Source organism: Dermacentor silvarum, unplaced genomic scaffold (genome assembly GCF_013339745.2).
Source record: "Dermacentor silvarum isolate Dsil-2018 unplaced genomic scaffold, BIME_Dsil_1.4 Seq384, whole genome shotgun sequence".
Lineage (NCBI taxonomy): Eukaryota > Metazoa > Arthropoda > Arachnida > Ixodida > Ixodidae > Dermacentor > Dermacentor silvarum.
Window position 1 is genome coordinate 104,485 of NW_023606150.1, and position 23,475 is coordinate 127,959.

The 23,475-nt window shown below is 48.3% G+C and overlaps 1 protein-coding gene across 1 annotated transcript in view; it reads left to right on the forward strand.

Annotated features, from left to right (window-relative positions):
* Positions 1 to 23,475, forward strand: part of LOC119435026 (ATP-binding cassette sub-family C member 2-like) — a 79,459-nt gene that overhangs the window by 35,732 nt on the left and 20,252 nt on the right. Inside the window, exon 5 of the mRNA XM_049659673.1 lies at positions 15,479 to 15,675. Within this exon, the coding sequence (XP_049515630.1) occupies positions 15,479 to 15,675 (197 nt within the window). The remainder of the gene's footprint in view (positions 1 to 15,478; positions 15,676 to 23,475) is intronic.

The following is a 23,475-nucleotide window of genomic DNA, read 5'->3' on the forward strand; positions in this document are numbered from 1 at the left end:
ATGGAATCATGTGGATTGAAGACGTGTGCAGTAGTTGGCTGCAAAAATAGTGACAGGCATGTTAAGGAATTCAATGAATCTGTGTGGCCAAGTTCGCGTACCGCTACTGCAACTGTCCGAACGTGTTACCGGCACTTCGTGATGTATGGCTTTCCTCGAGGATACAGACATTTGCTCATCCGCCAGCCTTGTATCACTAACCTTCAAAGAAAGCGCTTCATCCCCAGAACGTCGCAAGAGTGAGGTACCATCGTTAAAACAATGATGAAACAATGAAACTCGTTAAACAATGAAACAAAACAATGACAAAGGAGTAGTAGCGCCGCTTCCTGTCATAGTAAGTTTCCCGCATGTTATCTATACACATCTGTCCCAAATGGCAGGGACATTTACGCCCACTCTATCGCCTACGTATCAAGAATAAGTGATTGGGCCCACACTTGAATATATGCGCACTGTATATGCACAATAAATTACGGACACCCTATGGCGCACGAATGGTCAAAGCTGAATGTTCATGACGGTCCACAAGAGTGTCAGTTACTAGCTGTAATATATATTTGCTACAAGGTACCCAATGTACAAAACAGCTATTTTCAAGCCTTGTGCGCAGCAAGAAAAATCTATCGGAATGAGCACACCCGCGAGCGCTTAGGCGGAAAAATAAAGATAGTGAGCCACACCAAAGAACTTCACTGAGTCAGAAACTGAGAAGCCACTGCTTCAAAATATTTGCCGAATAAAGAACAAAGAGCAAAACACAAATCCTGACTCATTTCATAATCAGAAAGCTTGGATAGCTTGGAATACATATTTAGCCCTGCTTTTAGAACAAGCACCATATACGTGGCTTGCGCCGTTTGGACATAGCTTAATCAGCTCCGAAAGCGCTTTTGCATGTTCTGTGAAGGTGTGATCAAAGCTTCGTGTCGTCCACCTAGTCACCGTCTACATCTCCGAAAACATAGGTTTTCTAAGCCGCGCCGGCGTCATACACTTCTATTGTAAACAAGGAGGCAACGGAGGCAGTTGAGGCAAGCAATGGACGCATCACCACGTGATAAATTATGGCAGCGTCCACGGGATCGCCGCGAAAAGGGTCAATAACTCTCTATTGCGTCACTCGTGTCGGCGTTGGCGTACGAAAAAACCCAAACCACGCGAAAAATGAAAATGCTCGTTGAGCTGCAGATTCGAACCACCGACCTCCGGGTTGCGAGACCACCATGCTAGCTGATTTACAAGTATGGCTTTTTGGGCTAGTTGGTTAGATACATCAGAGGTGGGCATAGCGCTAGAAGACATGGACAAGAACGAGAACAGGACGAGCGCTAACTTTCAACTGAGTGTTTATTTCGAGAAACCACCGTATTTGTAGGCCCATACAGAAAAGGCACAATCATCGCACAATCATCGCACATGTGACCTGCGTCGACCCATCAGCCTGTTCGCCGCGTGAAACAGTTTCTACAGGACAACTCCCTGTGCGTCCTACCAGCGGATAAAGACGGTGGTTTTGTTGTCCTCACTGAGGGTGAGTTTGCATCAAGAGCTTTTGAAGCAGTAACTTCTGTAATGAAAAGATGCGATGAGGTGTCACTAAAGAAAGTAAAGGCTAGAGAGAAGCAGTTGTGCTCTCGCCTCAACCTAGCCCGGCTAGGGAAGCGCTTGGAGAAAAGTGAGGACCTTCACTTGAAAGTCATGTTTTCTGTGAAAACTCGCAAACCGGATTGGCCTTTTAGAGTGAAAGTGTCAGAGAGAGGTACTTGGCAGAAAGCGCTCGCCAGTTTTCTTCAGGATTCATTACGCATGTTGCACATCGATGATCCGTTCATTGCAAGAAGCTCGAGTGATGTGGTGCAGTTCTTTAGAACGAATTGTGACAAGGGCATTTCAGCCTGTTCTATTGACGTAAAGGACTTGTATTACTCCATGCCCCAAAGCCCCCTTTTGGCATGTGTTGAAGAATGCATTGATCATTTTGGAGTTTCAGACTAAGACAGGCATATCAGCTAGTGGGTTCCTAGAACTTCTTACGTTTTATTTACAATCACCTACGTTGAATGCGATGGACACATCTACATTCAAAAGAGAGGGGTTTGTATTTGGTCGTGTCTGGCACCCATACTCAGTGATATATTCCTGGTCCATTATGACAAAGTTATAGAAACTTGTATGTCAGTGGTGAAGATCACCAAAGTTTTAGATATGTGGATGATTACCTAGTCCTGTTTAACTCCACTCAATCGGTAAATGATGTAGTTAACATTTTTTCTCGATGTCTTGACAATCTGGAGATAACACATGAACTACCAGTCAATAATTCCATCCAGTTTTTAGACTTAAGAATTTTTCTGTTCGATCATCATATTTGTTGGGAATATCATCCTCGTGACAATAAGATGCTGCTTCCGCATCATTCATCACATTCTAAGCTGGTGAAACTATCAATCGCTAATCTGTGTCTTGACAACGCGTTCCGCAAATCATGCCCCCATATAATGTCTAGCAGCTTTGACATACAAAAAAAACGTCTATTGGACGCAGGATACCCTAACCATGTACTTATATCAGTAGCAGAAAGTGCGTTAAGGAAGCTAAAGAAAGAGAATGGCATGCACGTGAGCAGTAGTGACAACATGAAAAAGGTTGTTGTACCATACATGCATAACGTATCACACGCTCTAAAGAAGATTGGACGAAAGGTTGAAGTACATGTAATATTTTCCGCTCCGCAGAAATTGCTTAGCTTATGCAGTGCCACTGATCCGTTTGCCAAGAAACGCGGAGGTTGTAAAAAGAATCATCAGACCAATTTGTGTCGTGCGTAAAGAATGTTGTGTATCGCCTTCCGTTATCGTGCGGGAAAGTTTACATTGGGCAGTCTGGGAGATGCCTGAATGATATAGGTTAAGAAACACAAACAAAAATTGAACCGATACCGAGATGGTCATGTTTCTGTGCATTGCAGTGATTGTGGGTGCAAATCCTTGTTCAATGAGTGTTCCGTTTTGTATAGAAATGTAGATAAAGTTGCGCGAGAGGTTGTTGAAGCCACTCTGATCGCGAGGGCCGGTGATACCTGCATCAGCTCCCCTTCAGTTGCGATGACTACAAATGAATTTGCGTTCCTAGATGCGGCTGGTTTTAATGTGCGATGATTGGGCCTTTTCTGTATGCGGGCCTACAAATACGGTTGTTTCTCGAAATAAGCACTCAGTTGAAAGTTAGCGCTCGTCCTGTTCTCTCGTTCTTGTCCGTGTCTTCTAGCGCTATGATCACCTCTGATGTAGCTGATGTAGCCACTGTTTTTTTTTTTTTTTTTTTTTGCCTTTCACTTTATTTTTAATCCAACATAGCAAGTATCCAGCACTGAAGCGTTTTTTCCACAGGTTTCATAAACACCGAGAGAGGGAATCACACATCTAAATAAGACCAGTCTTTGCTGCAGGCGCTTCTGCCACACCTGCCATGTCTTGCTAAACTCTTCTTCGCCGTCAAGCAGCGAACTTGTGTGTGTAAAAGCATCACAAAAGTGGGTCCACGCCGGTTTCGCGTTTTCTAGAGCTAGCATGTAGTCAGTTCGTGATCTCCAAATTGCATAAAAATCTAGTATATCAGGGTTTGCACACAGCTGTCATTTTTATGGTGTTCAACTCTCAAAAACTTTACGTCTTCCCAATTTGGGTAATGTGTAATAAACACAATTCGTATGTTATGCCAAAAGTGTGCTGCATTTCTACAAAACAAAAAGACGTGTTGCAACGATTCTGGATATGGGCAGAGTGCGCAGTCCGTTGTCGTCGGCACAAAAAAAAACCTTATTACTTAACCATGTTTTGACGGGTAAAACTTCGACATGTAACCTAACAAAAAAATCCTTAATCGCTGTTTTTACAGGATATTTTGGAAGACGCTTAAAACGTCAGACTCCAGCTGGCTTCCATATCGAGACCGATATAGTGGTGGTGGGAATAGCATATCTATAATGTTCCAGTACAGGCTCTTCCGATTTACATTCTTTAGGTACTCTTGAGAAAAACACTGCTGAAAGAATCGCGCTGCCTTCTCCACCTCCCTGTAGAATTTTAGGGTGTGCACACGTGGGACTCCTTGGGCACCATCAATTCACTCACCCAAGTACCCACCGCCTAGTTGTTTGAAAGAATGACGTATAATGTGATTAGTTTGGTTTTTGAAAAAAAGGTACCTGTGAACTTTAGTTTTACTCTACGTTTACAGGCCCTAGGCCTCCTTTCGCCTTACTTAAAAATAAATTACTGCGTCTCATACGCTCAAAACGTGACTCCCATATAAATGTTGCGCAAAATCTATGCACACGATTTACGTGTGCCGGCAAACAGGGAATCACCTGCGCTGAGTACCACACAGCTGGAAAGAACACAGTATTGCACACAAGGGCGCTGTTCAAAATGGGACAGTTCTTCCATGCCACTGTTGCACTTTTGCCGCGAGAGTATCCCATTCGAATCGTATTCTGTCCGTTCTGTAGGTTGGCAGTATCAAAGCACACACCGAGGTAGCTATTGATTTCAGACGTCCACTTCATATCTAGAAAGGTGGTTGGTTTTGAATCCCATACACCTAGCCATGCACCCGCGCACTTTTCACAATTCACTTTAACACCAGACACTTTGCAGAAGTCCACGACATGCTGCATTCCTTGGCGGACTTCTTCCTTAGAGGCACACATAAGCGTAAGGTCATCGGCATAGGCGAGGACTTTCAGAGAGGTATCTGTAACACTGAAGCCTGTTATATCACCGTCGTTCAGAATTGTTCGGCACAGGGATTCCAAGTACAGAGCGAAAAGAACTGGTGACATAGGACATCCTTGCCTAGCGGACCTGTTGAGCTGTATTGTTGGTCTTGTTGGCCCGTGATCTTGATCACTAGTCGCGTCGATACTTGCCGGTAGCAGATACTTATGTATTTAAGAAGGCGGTCCACAATGTTCCAGGCCTTAAGCAAGGTGAAGAGAAAGTCATGTGCTACTCTGTCAAAAGCCTTGCTCAGATCAACTTCCAGAACCGCTACCGTGGATGCATCCACGGAAGTGGCTTCGCACATTATCGCATGACATGCAGATTATCAGTGATGCGACGTCCTTTGATGCCGTATGATGATGGTTCCCGATGACATTTCCGAGGGCAAAGTCAAGCCGTCTAGCTATAATTTTAGCTAAACAATGAAACAAAAACAATCACAAAGGGAGCAGCGCCGCTTCCTGTCATAGTAAGTTTACGTTATCATACACACTGTCCCAAATGGCAGGGAAACTTACGCCCACTCTATCGCCGACGTATCAGGAAGTGAATGGGCGCACACTTGAATATATGCGCACTGTATATGCACAATAAATGACGGACACCACTTATGGCGCACGAATGGTCGAAGCTATATGTTTCGTGACGGTCCACAAGAGTAAGTGAGTTCCTAGCTGTAATATATATTTGCTACAAGGTACCCAATGTACAAAACAGCTACTTTTCAAGCCTTGTGCGCAGCAAGAACAAATCTATCGGAACTGAGCGCACCCGCCAGCGATTAGGCAGAAAATAATCAGATAGTGGCCGCACCGAGTAACTTCACTGAGTCAGAAACTGAGAAGCCACTGCTTCAAAATATTTGCCGAATAAAGAACAAAGAGCAAAACACACTAATCCTGACTGAATTCATAATCAGAAAGCTTGGATAGCTTGGAATACATATTAGCCCCGCTTTTAGAACAAGCACCATATACACGGCTTGCGCCGTTTGGACATAGCTTAATCAGCTCCGAAAGCGCTTTGCATGTTCTATGAAGCTCTGATCAAAGCTTCGTGTCGTCCACCTAGTCACCGTCTACGATATCTCCGAAAACATAGGTTTTCTAAGCCGCGCCGGCGTCATACACTTCTATTGTAAACAAGGAGGCAACGGAGGCAGTTGAGGCAAGCAATGGACGCATCACCACGTGATAAATTATGGCAGCGTCCACGGGATCGCCGCGAAAAGGGTCAATAACTCTCTATTGCGTTACTCGTGTCGGCATTGGCGAACGAAAAAACCCAAACCGCGCGAAAAAAAATGCTCGTCGAGCTGCAGATTCGAACCACCGACCTCCGGGTTGCGAGACCACCATGCTCATTTTCTTAAATTTCTGTGCGCAAACAAACAGGGACGAAGAAAAGGAGACACAAGGACGAGCACTTTCTAACAACTGATTTTTATTATTGAAGAACCACCGGCTTAAATACCCACAGATCTGCGCGATCCTGTCAATTGAACACGTCAAGAGCGCATAAATAACGCTTGTCATAGAATGCCGCTACGCGGTCAGCATAAAAAGCAGCAATGTTCATAAAACAAGCACAAAAGGCGAAAATGCGTTAAAGATATGATGACAGGAGCGAATTCTCTTTATCTAACAATGAAACAGAAGGATGACTGATGCATTTTTCTTTTAGTTTTTCAATCCAGTGAGCTTCCACAATTTCTCTCGCGGTTTGATTTCTATGCCATAGAAATCAAATCTATGCATAGAAATCAAATCTATGCATAGAAATCAAACCGCGAGAGAAATTGTGGAAACTCACTGGATTGAAAAACTAAAAGAAAAATGCATCAGTCATCCTTCTGTTTCATTGTTAGATAAAGAGAATTCGCTCCTGTCATCATATCTTTAACGCATTTTCGCCTTTTGCTTGTTTTATGAACATTGCTGCTTTTTATGCTGACCGCGTAGCGGCATTCCATGGCAAGCGTTATTTATGCGCTCTTGACGTGTTCTATTGACAGGATCGCGCAGATCTGTGGGTATTTAAGCCGGTGGTTCTTCAATAATAAAAATCAGTTGTTAGAAAGCGCTCGTCCTTGTGTCTCCTTTTCTTCGTCCCTGTTTGTTTGCGCACAGAAATTTAAGAAAATGAATCTGTTCCAACTAGGCCGACTCGCAGTTATGCACCACCATGCTAGCTGATTTAGCCACTGTTGGTTCATTAGTGGCGCCCTTTAAAGCGGGGTTTTATGTGTCTGAAGAAGCAGACGCGGTGCCCGCAGCTATCGCGCGCGATCACGCCATACCCCCAGCCAATCATAGGCGTCCCCTCCCTCCGTGATCGCGTGATCGCGTGCTTGCTCGCCTCGCGCCCGCCGTTTCCCACCAGTTCAGGCCCGGCACTCAAATGAGGAGGTTGCGTTTGGTTCCTTCTGCCGAAGAGCAGGCTGCGTTGAAGGAACGGCAGTGACAGCGGGCCCGTGAACTTATAAAATGCTTGACATCCCCTCCCTCTGGAGGAGGGAAATGGTGTGATCACGTGTCTGCTCGCCTCGCGCCCGCCGTTTCCCACCAGTTCAGGCCCGGCACTCAGATGAGGAGGTTGCGTTTGGTTCCTTCTGCCGTAGAGTAGGCTGCGTTGAAGGAATGGCAGCGGCAGCGGGCCTGTGAACGTCTCAAATGCTCAGAAAACTAACCAACCCCTCCCCTAGGGTTGGACAAGCTTCGTGTGCACCCCTGCTACCGGTAAGGGGGGGGGTCTAATTTTTTTATCAAGAAAGAGGGACAATATAAATACTGTAATAGAAGAAGAGCACAAAGACAAGGCCAGCCAGATCGTCTGTTCAATGCCTGCAGTGCAGCCAGTGGGCCAGCCGGATCCCCAGTGCTTAGCACGAGTGGGAGCCGTTCGGGCAACCAGCTGTTCCTGCTCTGCGTCACCTGCCTTTTTGGTTACGAACGGACGCTACCATCTGAATTGTTCAGTACACCCCTTTACGATTGGTGGAGGTGCTGGGTAATCAAGAACATCTACACCCTAGAACTCCGATCTCGGACTCTGCCTCCCGTCATTGCTGAGTCTCCCCAGCCCACGTCGCCGCCACCCTCCGTTACCTGCTCTGGCGCTCTCCCGCTCCGCCATCTCGCGGTTTTCCTGCTACGTCCTGCTACGGATGAGCAGGACGTCAATGACTGGTTGTCTACCTGCGAACGGGTGAGCTTGCACAATCGATTGGATGATACCGCCAAGTTAAATGCCGTCATCTTCTACCTTGCGGAGTGGCTCACCTGGGGTTTAAAAATCACGAAGCCGACTTTCGATCCTGGTCAGCGTTCAAGACCAGTTTCGCTGAAGTTTTCGGTCGCCCCGCCGTCCACAAGTTGCGCGCCGAGAAGCGGTTACGAGAGCGAGCGCAACGACCCGGTGAAACATTCACCTGTTATATCGAAGAGGTTCTCGACCTATAAAAACGTGTGGATGCTTCTATGCACGAAAATGGCAAATTGAAACACATTTTCAAGGACATCGGCGATGACAGTTTCCAAATGTTGCTCGCCAAGAATCCGCGCACCATAGCAGAGCTCATAAACTTGTGCCAAAGCTACGACGAGTTGAGGAGGCAGCGCCATTTGACCAGGCGTCCCTCAGTGGCAGACAAGACCCTCTCTGCCATGACCGTCTTCTCTCATCGCTCCCCCCTGCTCACACAAATCCAAGCTTTCGTGCGGGAGGAAGTTGCACGACAGCTTTCTCTAGTACCCTTCGCTGAGCTACCCCAACAGCAGCCGCTGCCGCAACGGCCTCCTACACAGCTCGCTCCGACGCTCCGGCGGGTTATTGAAGACCAAGTTGCTGAGGCTCCACCAATGCAGCATCAGCAGTCCCTTGTCGCCGCCCCACTTACTTACGCATCCGTCGCCGCTCAGCCTCCTCGTCAACCACTCGTTGCGCTACATACACGGCCGCTACCACCCGTTCATCACCCCGTTCATCGACCTGCACCTGCCTTTGCTAATCCTTGGCGCACGCAAGACAACAGACCCACATGTTATGCCTGCTGTATTCCTGGCCATGTTGCACGACTCTGCCGCCGCCGCATGCTGCACTCTGATGGCCTTGTGCAGTCGCCTCCCTACGCCGACGTGCAACCTTTCCACGACACTTCTTTTAGTGGGCAGTCGAACAGGCCACCAGCCGAGCACGCGGTCCCTACACGTCGTTCACCTTCCCCGCGTTGCCGCTCGTTGTCCCCCATGCGTCGGCGCCCTTCACCAACGCAAGAGGAAAACTAAGCGCCGCAGTTCAGGAGGCAGAAACTGCGTCGCCATCGATCTGTACAAGTCCTCCATTGTCGCCTTTGAACGTTGTCGACCTTAGTGTTGACGGCTTCCCTACCTATGCGCTAATTGGTACTGGAACAGTCGTGTCTGTCCAGAACGATCGTCCCTCTCGCGCTTTACGAAAAGTTACGACGCCACTGTCTGGGTTTTCTCTTCGCACAGCAAGTGCCCAGCCAGTTCAGCCTTCAGTAGCATGCACAGCTAGAGTTGTTATTCAGGGCGTCCGCTATATTCTGGAGTTTGTGGTTCTGCAGTCATGCTCTGACGACGTGATACTTGGGTGGGACTTTCTTTCGCGAAATAACGCTGTCATCAACTGTGCGCGTGATGAAGTCGAATTATCGCCTTCGTGTGGCGTGCCCCTCGTCGGCACCACTTCTCTTCCCGCTAAGCTAGTCATTCGGGAGGACATCGCCACACCGCCGTACTCGTCTGCCGCTGTTCCCGTCTTCTGTGGCGCTGCCTCTGAAGGCGCTGACTCCTTCGGAACTCTTCATAACCCGCAAAAATGTTTCCCTCCCTTTCGCCACGCTTGACATTTCAGTCGGTTTCAGCTCCATAGTTGTCTGCAAACCGCTTCCTACAGCCCTGAAGGCTCTTTGCGGCGAAGCACTTGGCCGTGTTCAGCCTCTTGATGACATGTTTATTACCGACGTGCCGGATGCTTCGCATGCAGAGCTCACTGACTTCTGTGCACTTTCCACTTCTGCCCCGCCATCACCTGACTTATTCACACCTTTTATTGCCGATGAACTTACTTCTGAGCAGCGCTCCCAGATTATTCACCTGCTTGCCCAGTTCCGTCCTTCTTTTGATGTCGCTCAGCCTACTCTGGGTCGCATGTCAACCGTCAGCCAGCACATCGACACTGGCTCTAACACGCCATTGCGGAAGCGCCCGTACCGCGTCTCAGCCAAGGAGCGTCAGGTTCAGTGCACGTCGACGACATGCTTCAGTGCGGCGTCATCCGACCTTCCCATAGCCCCTGGGTATCACCGGTGGTTATCGTCACAAAAAAAAATGGTTCCATTCACGTCTGCGTCGATTATCGCTGTCTTAATAAGATAACGCGAAAATACATGTACCCTATACCGCACATTGACGACGCTTTGGACAGCTTGCAATGCGCTGAATTCTTCTCTTCATTGGATTTACGCTCGGGATACTGACAGGTCCCGATGTGAGCAGTTGATCGCCCTAAAACCGCGTTCATTACTCCAGATGGTTATACGAATTTAATGTGATGCCATTTGGCCTATGCAATGCGCCTGCTCCGTTTGCACGAATGGTGGACAATCTTGCGCCGCCTAAAATGGAGCACATGTTTATGCTACCTCGACTACATCGCTGTGTTCGTCCCTGATTTCAGCACGCATCTTCTTCGCCTTAGGCAAGTGTTGACGTTCTTTACCAACGCAGGCCTGCAACTGAACCTGAAAAAGTGCCAGTTCGCCGCGCGCAAGCTCGCGATTCTAGGTCACGTCGTATCCCAAGGCGGCATTTGCCCCGACCCATCAAAACTTTGCGCTGTGGCAGAGTTTCCTAAACCTAAGACACTCGAACTCCGCGCCTTCATTGGCCTCTGTTCTTACTTCAGACGCTGTGTTCGCAATTTTGCCTCGATTATATCACCTCTGACACAACTTATAAGTGGCGCCAACGACCTATCTCCCGGGTCTTCTGCATGCGACACCGCGTTCATGACCTTACGCCATCTCCTGAAGTACCCGCCTATACTGCGACACTACGACCCTACCACCCCAACTGAAGTGCACACCGATGCTAGTGGTATTGGCCTTGGCGCTGTCCTTGCGCTGCGCAAGCCTGGCTACTCCGAGCATGTCATTAGCATTACGCCAGTCGTGCGCTGACCAAAGCCGAACGCAATTACAGCGTCACAGAAAAAGAATGCCTGGCCATCGTTGGGGCACTCGGGAAGTTTCGCCCTAAATTATACGGCAGACCTTTCAGTGTGGTTACTGACCATCACGCCCTTTGTTGGTTATCCTCTTTAAAAGGCCCGTCTGGACGCCTTGCTCACTGGGCCCTTCACATTCAAGAATACGATATACACGTCATCTACCGCTCAGGCCGCAAGCACACTGACGCTGACGCTCTGTCCCGCTCCCCGCTCCCAGCCGACACTGCCTCCCTCTCCACCTTTGAGACGGTGTCGTCGGTCGACATCGACACCTTCGCATCAGAACAGCGCAAGGATCCTTGGGTGGCCTCTCTTTTGGATCTCCTTTCGGGCTCGCCAGCTTCTCCCATCTCCGGCTCCCTGCGTCGCCAGGTTGCCCATTTTGCTGTCCGGGATAAGCTCTTGTATCGTCGCAACTACCAGCCCGATGGTCGCAAGTGGCTCCTAGTTATCCCTAGGTCTTTGCGTTCCAACGTGTGCGTGTCTTTCCATACTGACCCACAATGTGCACACGCTGGCGTTTTGAAGACATATGAGTTCCTGCGGCAACGTTACTACTGGCGAGGAATGTTTACTTTTCTTCAAAAATGTGTTCACTCGTGCCCGCAATGCCAACGCCGCAAATCTCCGCCCCATCCGGCCCACGGTTTATTACAGCCGCTTCCGTGCCCTGCTCGTGCCCTCGACCGTGTGGGAATTGACCTGTACGGGCAGCTACCGCTAACACCTGCTGGCAAACGATGGATTATTGTCGCAGTTGATCACCTTACACGCTATGCTGAAACCGCCACTCTACCTGCCGCAACCGCCAGTGATATTGCATCCTTTCTGCTCCATCGTTTCATTCTTCGTCATGGCCCACCTTGGGAACTGCTGAGCGATAGAGGCTGCGTGTTTTTGTCGCAGGTGGTTGAAGCTCTACTTGCTCAATGCCGCATAGTTCACCGGACCACCACGGCGTACCATCCTGAAACTAATGGGCTGACGGAGCGTTTCAATCGAACCCTTGGTGATATGCTCGCCATGTACGTTTCATCGGAGCATACAAACTGGGACATCATCCTCCCATTTGTCACGTACGCATACCATACGGCTACCCAAAGTACTACAGGATTTTCCCCGTACTTCCTCCTCTACGGTCGCGATCCTTCCCATACCATCGATACGGTTTTGCCTCATACACCAGACGCGTCAGTGTGTGCTCCCGTTTCAGCCGTCGCCCGATACGCCGAGGAATGGCGTCAATTAGCCCGACATTTCACCTCCGACGACAAACAACGACGAAAAGACAATCGTGATGGCGACGCTACGAATCCGAACTTCGCTCCCGGCACACTTGTCTTGTTGTCCGGGCCTGGTACCACGCCTGGACTTTCGACAAAACTTCTGTCGAAGTATGATGGACCATACCGCATCGTCGAACGCACCTCTCCGGCCAACTATGACATAGAGCCGCTTACACCGACATCTGACAAGCGCCGCCGTGGACGGTGTTGTCTACGTTTACCGCCTGAAACAATTCTATGACCCGCTCGTCTCCACGTCGTAAGTCGCCAGGATGGCTCCGCTTTTGCACCGGGGGTAATTGTAATGAAGAAGAAGAGCACAAGGACAAGGCCAGCCAGATCGTCTGTTCAATGCCTGCAGTGCAACCAGTGGGCCAGCCGGATCGCCAGTGCTTAGCACGAGTGTGAGCCGTTCGCGCAACCAGCTGTTCCTGCTCTGCGTCACCTACCTTTTCGGTTACGAACAGCCACTACCATCTGAATTGTTCAGTACACTCCTTTACAATACCTTCTTTTTTACAATCGACAGCATTAGCCCGTGATATACACGGCAGTTCTTGTTTTTACTGCGTTATCAGTTGCAACCATTCAACTTTTGCCTATTGAAATCAGCTTATCCGGACCAGAAAACACTGCTTCTACTTCATTCATGCATTGTGGCTATCTTTTATAGCTAGTGCACTTTTTAGTTTCTTCATACGTGGTAATATTATTAGCACGTTGTAGTGACGGTGAAGAACACAGTAGCAAAACTGTGATTCACGAAACTAACTTATTTATTGGTTCACCCATAAAGGCAAGTGACATTCGCAGCACCACACAGCGGCTAGCCCATTCGGCGATTGTCGAAAATCTGATCTGCTGTCAAGCACGTCGGCTTTTATACATGGCTCTGCAAAGGTTCCAGAGAAATCGCTGGTGTTCGCATAACTTCCGGAAAGTATACTATTCATGTCGCGCATTCCATATGATCACACAAGCTTCAGTGATAGCATACACATCTAACAGAAACAACGATAGGATTCAAGTTTCTAATCATGGAGGCGCGTCCTGGGATGAGCGATTACTTTAAGCTTAGCAGGTGAAATGCAGTCCCCGGAAAAAAGATATAAGAACAAAGAGAGAGAGACTATAGGTCGTTATCTTTCTTTGCTCGAACCTTCAGTATTTTTCTTTCCATCCATTAATCCTGAATCGTTGACACAATGATGCTGTGGGGGGAACTGGCCATTTTTACGTATCTTCCCCGGAACGTATCAAATTTTCGCAGCCTTACGGGAACAACATTAAAGAACGCTTTGCGTTAGGGCACGTGATCGCCACGCCTTCTTTAGCAAGCTTTCAATCCCCGGAATCATACCTCATGATTGTTTTTTGCTTTGTTATATACATCCGACACGTCAGGGCTAAATTTATGCTGGCCTCAGTGTCTGGAAATTCATCTGTTATTGCATATCTCGATACATAAAAACCTTATAGATGACCACATTTTGCAACTTGTACTTGAAGTCTAATCGAGCGAGAACTTTTCTGAACTGCTGCGACATTTCGTCACATTAACACACTTGGCTGCTTCAAAAGCGCACTCCCAAGGCTGCATTTGGTACACGTACAAAAGGGGATGAAACAAAAAAAAAGAGAAAGGCAGGGCAATTAGATAGTCTGAATGCCGACTGGCTACCCTGTGCTGTGAAAGCAGCAAATTGAATGGCCGGAATGAAACACGAGTATGGGAGGGCGGCCGCCTACGGCAGCTCAACCGTAGAGCGTATTCTAGAAGATGCATGTTTGGTGCCACAAGTTGTCGCTTCTTCCAGTTGTATTCCTTTTTCCGTGATTCTAGGCGGGTAATCACAAAACGTCCTTAAGTTAGAATTTCTCGTAAGAGCATATCACGGCCAGCGCTGATGCTTGGCATGATATGAGTGAAGACGGTCGATCAATTACATAAGTATATCATTTACGATGGAAAAGCTTTGTGAAGTTAGCCCCCAAATTTCAGTAAGAACGGTCCATTTCCATTTCCTACACTGGTTTCATTGTCTGCTCTCTTAGGGTGGTTGCTACTCGGTTCGAAGATGAACGGAAATAATATAGAGTGTTTCAATACACCTGCTCAGCTTTCTCCAATTATAAGCGAGGAAAGGCGAACGCACACCATATTAGCCGTTTGCAATAGAGGTTCAATGAGTTAAAGTGCATTGGTAATTGCGAGCAAGGGGCATTATCCTGAAGCTTGAATCCTCATAGTAAGGATAAGCCGAGAGGTTCGCAGGGCAGGTTATCAGAGGACTAATCTAAATATGACACCAAGCTTCCTATACGATCGAGGATTCTCTGTAGATGGGCGAGTTGGAGCGGCGTGTAAAGGAGAAGATACAATAAAGACAAACGAATGGCGCCTGGTACTCTCATGTTTTTTTTTTTTGTTTGTTTATTTTTTTTTGCTCTTGGCGTCTTTCTCCGGCTTTGTATCGCGCTTCTGTACCAGCGCAACCGGCTGCGGATTACTTCCGATTATTACACTTCAAGGCAGGTTTGTTGAGGTTTATATTTACGGTCGCTTCAGAGAAACATAAGGTAAAGGCTGAAAACGATGCCTTTAGTTCTTGCCCGTCGTTTCCGTTATCCCGACGACTATGGCCATAAAAGAGGCGACCTCCGTATCCTGAGCTTCACTTTGGCTACAAGACGAACAAATCATCTGCACACCACCGCGATGCAAACTCGTGCCCCTGCGGCAAGGTTGGTGGGAGCAGGACACACTATACCCATTGCGCTAGCGCGCAACGTTCGTGCTTAGTAATTTGTGCGCACTTTTGGGCCCCGCACAGATAGTGAGCAGTGTGGTGTGCGTGCGTGTCGTTGGGAATGCAATCTACTGTAGCTCACTAAGATGCCGCTGCGCGCATTTTGGTGGCAGTGCTCGCTATGACAGTGTGCTATCACTGCGAACACTGTCAACCAACGATATGATAATGTTGCGGGTTCGAGTCACGGCCGCGGAAGCCTCTACTACAGCGTGTCTTATAGCACGAGTGCGGTTTTGGGATGGTACACGCGGCGAACAAAGAATTTAAAACAATAATGATATGAAGACCGCTCAGTCTCCGATGTCTGTCGCCGGACGTCGATGCTTCAAACTTGCAGGTGAAGTGATCCTGGAGAAGTGTTCCTTCGCGAGGATCAAGAAGCGCTGCGGCTCTGTGTGCCTGCGGGACATCAGCTTGAGGGTCGCCCCGGGTTCTCTGGTGGGCATCGCGGGACCTGTGGGCAGCGGCAAGTCCACCTTGCTCCAGGCTATCCTGGGAGAACTGCACACTGTGCACGGTACCGTTACGGTGAAAGTACGTCAGTGGAAAAGCAGCGCGTATCACATTCAGGAAGGACATCCTTCGTTACTCGTACAGTGTTACACGTGTAAGCTCAGTAAGAAATTATTGAACGCGGGCGCACAATTACAAATTTCTAAAAGAAAATCGAGTGGTTGCGAATGTAATAAATACGGATGCTACCCGATAAGCGTGATATAATAAAACGGCCAGCTTACTTTTACTGAGGCTGCAGAGCGCCTGATAAAATTAGTAAGAAACATTCCAAGAGCGCATCCTGGGACATAGCTATCACATTCGGAATTCTATCTACGAGAAGCGCTAAAAGTCTAACTCCATCTCCCAGAGCACGTGCAAGTCAGCGGCATGGACTCTATAGAATTAGAGATAGTGGAACAGCTTCAGTCGTTGCATCGTTAACATTTTTTTAAATTTTGGCTCACTGTTTGTCCAAAATCGGCAAGCGACCGCGGAAAGCGAACGTATACAGCGGCGCACCGCGATTTCCTCCTTGCAAAAATGCCATCCAGATTGCGCTCGCCTCCTCGGCAGCCGCATGCGGAGGCGAAGTTGGAGAAAAAAGAAAGCTGCAGTTGCCCGGAAGCCTGATAAGAAGCCAGGGATCTTTTATTTATTTATTTATTTCACTACCTTTAAAGCCCAGGGAGCGTTGCATAAGGGAGGGGCACAAAAAAAAGTCATAATGCAGTAAAAATCAAACAATGTGGTATCCGGAAAAAAAAAGGTAGGTTTCGGCGAAATGCAAGATCAGATTAGCACCAAGGGAGATTAGGCAAACACAGTTCTAAAAAATTAAGACGTGTCAGAAATATTGGCAACGCAGGCGGATAGGTGGTTCGATCGGTAGCCGTCTTTGGCGCAAAATGAAAAAAATACGAAAAAGCGTAGGCTTAGGCGCAAAGCAAATCGATTAGAAACAAGGCAGATTAGGCGAACGCGTAGTTTTCAGCGGCACGTGTCAGAGATATCGGCAACTAAGGTGGGCAGGTGCTTCCAATCGCCAGCCATCTTTGGCACAACAGAGTTAAAGTACGCAGTAGTCCGACAGTATGGAATGCGTACCTTATGGCGATGATCTGTGCGAGGTGATATGAATGATGGCTTTGAAAGAAGATCCCCTTTTAGCTGATAATTGTGGTAATAAATCTTGTGAAAGGTTAGCATTCGCGAAAGTTTTCTACGAAGGGAAAAATTAGGAAGGTTCACGGTATTTTTCATTGCAGTTACGCTAGCAGTGCGGGAGAAGTTACACAATATAAACGGGCGCTGCGATTCTGTACCGATTCGAATTGATTAGTAAGGGTTTCGAGGCCCGGGTCCCACACAGCGCATGCGTATTCTAATTTCCATTGCGCTTTTGTTTTGTAGAGTAGTAACTTTAATGAAGATGGAGCCATACAAAAATTACGCCTCAAGTAACAAAGCATGCGGTTAGCATTGTTAACATATAATTGATATGCGGCTGCCTTGAAAGATTATATGAAGCCCTAAAATTTATAAGTCGCTGCTTGTTTAAGTACAGGTCCTGAAATGTGATACGCACTAAGATTTGCAATAGCAGACCTGTGTGAAACACACATAACCTTACATTTGTTATTCAATTTCATGAGCCAAGTGTCACACCAACTAGATACATTATCGAAATCGCATTGAAGTATGGGTGGGTCTGAAACAGAGTGTTGAAGTTTGACTCGGTAAATGACGCAGTAATCTCCGAAAAGCCTGATTGTAGCGCTAATTGATCGCTGAATGCTATGTCCTTCCCTCTTAAAGACGAAGCTTAAGCGTCCTTCAAATTTTTTTCATCAAGCACTAGGGGTGGATCACGAACCCTTTAAGACAAGAACATGAAAATGCGATAACACCAACGGAAGGTGCATCTGTAATGTCTCAAAATGTCTTTTTCAGACTAATGTTGACATGCAGCACTTCAAACCCGAATGTTCAAATGCTCACGCTTGTTTTCTTTCTGTGCAATGCTCAGAAGTAACAAAATTTCAGACATGGTCTTACAGTTTTGATATGGCTTCTTTACTCTTTCTACTAATTACAGCAGCACCTTCGAACTTCCTTGCTACTACGTGTTCATTACGCATCCCAACGAAGCTATAATGCATGTCGCTAGCTCACTTCTTTGTCACCAGAGCAATCGCTTTATATTAGTTGTTAAATTTTCAATAATGTATACCTTCTGATTCTTTAAGGACTTCCATGGACTTCCATTTTCTAACCATTGTCTCGAAGTTCCCAGCTAATAAAACGCAGAAGGGCGAGTTTGGAAAGTGTGCCTCTAATCCAGTGATAAGGCTCAATTACTCGATCATTGTGTGTGGAAAGTTCAAATTTCGCGGCAAGGGATCTAACGGCGGCCTTTAGACCTTCACCTCACATTCAATGCCGCGAGTCTCTAAGTTATTTCTCTGTGAATACTTTTGCAATTTTTCGGCGTCCAACTCCACTTAAAAATTTTTTCAGTCCCCCTCCAAAAATGGGGCTTTAGCTCGTGAGATAATTTTTTCAGGTTTTTGACCTCTTGTTTGTGGGCTGCAACCGATTTGAAGAGCTTGTCGTAGCTCTCGCACAGTATACTGAAACTAGTTTCTATAGCCTGAATTGTCAAAGTTTGTCCTTTGATTTTGGAATAGTAACACCGTGCTTTGCTAGCTGCACATTCGGAAGTTCCTCTAGTTTATCCAAACGACTGAGAACGGCATCAAGTTTAGCCCTGACCTTTATCAAGATTGTCTCTGTCCCTGAGTAGCAGTGCCCACGTGCTCCTGCGGCACTCGTGAGCTACTCTTACTACAGGTTTGACATCACCACGAGTTAATATAATCATCTGACCAGCTTTTAAATGGCCCCTCACCAGGCCACATAGAACATTTCAGTTATACTCTGGAAGCGGTTACGTGCCCTCTAGGAACCGTTCTAATGGAAGAATCTTTCAAATTTATTCTTAATAGCCGAGATAGAAATATTTCAGTGCCGCGAATCATGACTTCAGGAGGCGGGCGACCCGCCGTGGTTGCTCAGTGGCTATGGTATTGGGCTGCTGAGCACGAGGTCGCGGGATCGAATCCCGGCCACGGCGGCCGCATTTCGATGGGGGCGAAATGCGAAAACACCCGTGTGCTTAGATTTAGGTGCACGTTAAAAACCATGTGGTCCAAATTTCCGGAGTCCCCACTACGGCGTGTCTCATAATCAGAACTGGTTTGGCACGTAAAACCGCATAATTTAATTTTTTTAAGGAGGCGGGCTTCACTGCAAACATACACACATACTGCAATTTGCCCCGTCTTGCCTCAGAAAGCGAAATTCCTTCCCTGCTTTCTCACATACCGAAGCTCGAGAATTGCGTGAGCATACATCACGGGCCCTGCCTTCTTTCCCTCTTTTTTTTTTTTTTGTTTGCTCGGCGCACTTCCGCTGACGGTGTCGCGCTCGAGTCGTTCCGTTTAAAATCCCTATATATAAAAAGTAGCGACACTCTCCTCCACCGCCTTCCCTCCTCCTCGTTTCTCCTCTCTTTCGCGCTCCTTTTTCGACCGTTGCGCCGCCTACACCGCTTGAAACACGTGCACTTGTTTATCTTTCGCCGCTCATCAGATTCGACGATCGCCGACTGTGTTCGTCGCTATCGTCGTGCTCCTCGCCAGTCGGTAGACGCTTCTCGGGCGAAAATGGCGATGGAGCGTGATCGTAAACAAACGCAGCCAGCGCCCGGGGGCTTGACGGTCCACGTGATGCCAGTAGGCCAATACCGTTGATGATAAGTGGTTCTTGAGGGAAAGGGAAAGGTTGGCGCTATCTTCTGCAGCCGACGGGCGTCGGCCTCGGACAGGGTGTGCGAGGAGGCGGCGGCGTTCTTCAAAGCGTGACGCTACTTTTTTATATAGGGGCTTTAGTTTCGCTAGTCTAGTTCGTGCAGCGCACGATTTTGCGCGCTGTGCACGGGAACACCTGACTAGCGGTATACGTCAGTGCTACACGAACACTGAGGCAGACACAAGCGGATCACAGAGCATGATCGCGTGCTGGAACACAGTAGAAAATGGCATCGTTCCGTTGTCGGCGCGTGCGACTACACGACGTGGGAACAAGCAGACGAAACGGAACTACGCCTACTTTGCCACAGTACGAAGTAAAACAAAACACGCAGACCTGATGTTGCTTCGAATGATCCTAGCAGTCACGTGCCACTATGAGCAACGTCACAGCACAGAAACGTACGTAGGCGCACTTGCGTATGCGCGTCAACCCTCTGGCTCGGAGCGTGGTGCCCGCGAGTAGAAGGGCAACGGCGTTTCCTTTGAAATTTCTGCTCTTTCCACATCGCGTAGCGATTTCATTCTTAGCAGACACGTTCGTGAGCGCGCATCGAATGCGCTGCGCTTGTCCTCTCTGAATGGCCAGACCTGGTGGGGGGCCCTTCAAGACTATTCTACGTAATGATGGAAAATCCTCGAAAATGGTAGCGATTGCTACTCTCCCGCACCAAGGTGTTGACCCTGAGGCACGATAGCCTTCATGCAAGTGAGTTAACCATGAAAACTTGACATCCTTGCAGAAAAAGGAATAAAACTTCAGCACAACATTGAATAATTACTGAAGAGAATTTAGGACATCTTGAGAAAAAGGGCGAACAAAACCAAAGGCAGTCAGTCCAGTGGAGAAAGGCGAAAATAAATTAAATTTCAAGGAACCTGTTCTTACCTAACATGAAGAACAAGGTGTCCGGCTCAAGTGCTCTGCCGGACTGCGCCCGACCATTGTGGAATCATCATCATCATCATCAGCCTATATTTATGTGCACTGCCTGACGAAGGCCTCACTCTGCGATCTCCATTTACCCCCGTCTTGCGCTATCTCATTCCACCTTGCGCCTGCAAATTTTCTGACTTCACCACACCTAGTCTTCTGCCATCCTCGACTGCGCTTCCCCTCCCTTTGTATCCATTCTGTAACCCTAATGGTCCACCGGTTATCCATCCTACGCATTACATGGCCTGCCCTGCTCCATTTCTTCTGCTTAATATCAACTATAGTAGGGTACAACTTTAGAAGACAGGAGGAGGCCCGCCCAATTGACCGAAGCGCAGCAGCCAATTCCTGCGACTAAAGAAATAGTCCCACTCAAAAAATTGTGACTGCTTCTAAAACGCGTATTTGTCAGTATAAATAAGATTTGTGTATCTTGACGAGTGGTTTGGTGAAACTATCATGATGGAAGTGCTACCGCACATGCCGGATCGCGAGAGAATAACTCCGTGCCTTCTACAACGCTGTGCGTCGTCTGCTACGGAGAAAGATCGACGGCACCGGGCGTAGTAGTCGCTGGCTTAATAGCATAAGATTCATATATACTTTTTGTGTGTTTGCACAACCTTATTTTTTTAATGTGTTGGGCTTATTTTTAATTATTATTTTTTTCTTTTTTTTCGCGGTTGCGAACCTGCGATCTCGTGAGTTCGCGGACGATCACGCGCGGCATTCCGCGCCAGTTTTCCGCCACGGAGCCCAGCGAGGTGACATGGGAACGCGATCCTTTGTTGCCGAACGAGCCTTGTGTCGCCTCGATGACCACACCACCAAGGAGCCTCGGCAAGAACAAGAGCGGCCACATCCTGAACAGCGATTCACGCAACATGATCTTCCACTGCTACACGTTTTGGCGTAACAGGCAGCCTGAACGCAGCGTGGAGGACACGAGCAAGTTTGTCGCCGACATGCTTGGTGTCAGCGAAAGGACTGTGTTCAGGGTGAGGGAGGAAGTTAAAGCTTCGCATTATCGGGTGGCAAACTGACGGCGCCCTCGCGAAAGCGCCCACGCAATGCGGAGAAGAGGAGACGCAGCGCGAAGTTTGACAGCTTCACGTTGTGCGCGCTGAGATCATGTGTGCACTAAAGCCCTATATATAAAAAGTAGCGCCATTCTTAGATCTTGCCGCCACTGCACTCACCCCGGCGTTTCCTCCTCGCCGCCTCCTGTCGCCCCAGCCTTCTCCGCTCCCCCATTGGTCAATCCGTGTCACGTGGAAGCACGCGTTGCGATTTTGTATATTTTTTTAATTCCAGCGCGCTGCGACTGCCATTCTCGGGCCTGTGCGACGAAAGTGCTGTACGCACAAACGGATAAAACGTGTTAGGGACAAGAACTTCGTTGAGATGGCATGCTGCTGCCTTAAGTTGCCGCAACCGACAAGGCGAGGGCAAAAGGCATTTTTTGTTTACCATTCGTCGTGGCCAAACGCTTGCTGCACGCTTGATATTTGCGCCGTCTCGCATCGTCGCGTTGCTACTTCAAAAACGGCATTATTAAGACCAGTTACTGACTGACGAAGCAAAATCGCGCCTCAAAAACTTCTCCGCAGGGCGCGATTGAAGTTTTCCTCGAATTTCCTCTGGTATCGCGTTAGCTGTCGTCTGCCACGGCAGGCCCGACGCCGGTGGCGCCACTGTCGATATTGTCACGTAGTAGTGACGGTAAATAAAACAGTCGCAAAACTGTGTATGACGAAACTGGTTGTTTATTGGGCGAACCTGTGCCCACAAAAGCAAGCTACACTCAAAGCACAACGATAGCGGCGAACACAGTCGGCGATCGTCGAAAATCTGATCAGCGGCAAAACGCGTCCGCTTTTATACCTGAGTCATCGAAGGTTCCAGAATAATCCCTGGTACGCGCGTATCTTCCAGAAAGTTCTAGACAATTCGCGTCGCTCATACAATCAGATAACATAAGCGTCGGTGAAAACAGGCAACGGAAAGAAGCATCGATAACGTTCTAGAAACATCCGATACAGGCGCGTCCTGCGCCGAGCGCTAAAAATTATGGGGTTTTACGTGCCAAAACCAGTTCTGATTATGAGGCACGCCGTAGTGGGGGACTCCGGAAATTTGGACCACCTGGATTCTTTAACGTGCACCTAAATTAAGTACACGGTGTGTTTTCCATTTCGCCCCCATCGAAATGCGGCCGCCGTGGCCAGGATTCGATCCCGCGACCTCGTGCTCAGCAGCCTGCGCCGAGCGCTAACGTTTAACATTGTTAGCCGGTGGAAAGCGGCCATCGGCGAAAGATAAACATGTATACGTGTCAATTTCCTCCCCTTAAAAAGCATCGTCCCGATGCTACAAACAAACGCGAAAGCGAAAACAAAACGACGCGTAATAAAGAAAGAAAATAACAAAGTAACAAAGTACCTATAGCTCTTCAGCGGGCGTAGGAAGGCTTAAGACGCACCACGTGGATGACTTCAGGTCGTGCCGGCACCGCTGTGATGGCGAAATGCCGTCTGGCACGACTCATAGTCCAGTGCGCCAGTACGTCGGATTATCTTATATGGTCCGAAGTAGCGACGCAACAGTTTCTCGCTAAGTCCTCGTCGGCGTATCGGAGTCCAGACCCAACACGGTCGCCGGGCTGGTACTCGACGTAGCGTCGTCGTAGATTGTAGTATCGGCTGTCGGTCCTCTGCTGGTTCTTGATGCGCAGGCGGGCGAGCTGTCGACCTTCTTCGGCACGCTGCAAATAAGTGGCAACGTCGAGATTTTCTTCGTCAGCGACATCTGGTAGCATGGCGTCAAGCGTCGTTGCCGGGTTCCTTCCGTAGACCAGGTTGAACGGCGCCATGTGCGTCGTTTCTTGCACGGCCGTGTTGTATGCGAAGGTCACGTACGGAAGGATGGCATCCCACGTCTTGTGTTCGACGTCGACGTACATTGCCAGCATGTCGGCGATGGTTTTAGTTAGGTGCTCGGTGAGGCCATTCGTCTGCGGGTGGTAGGCGG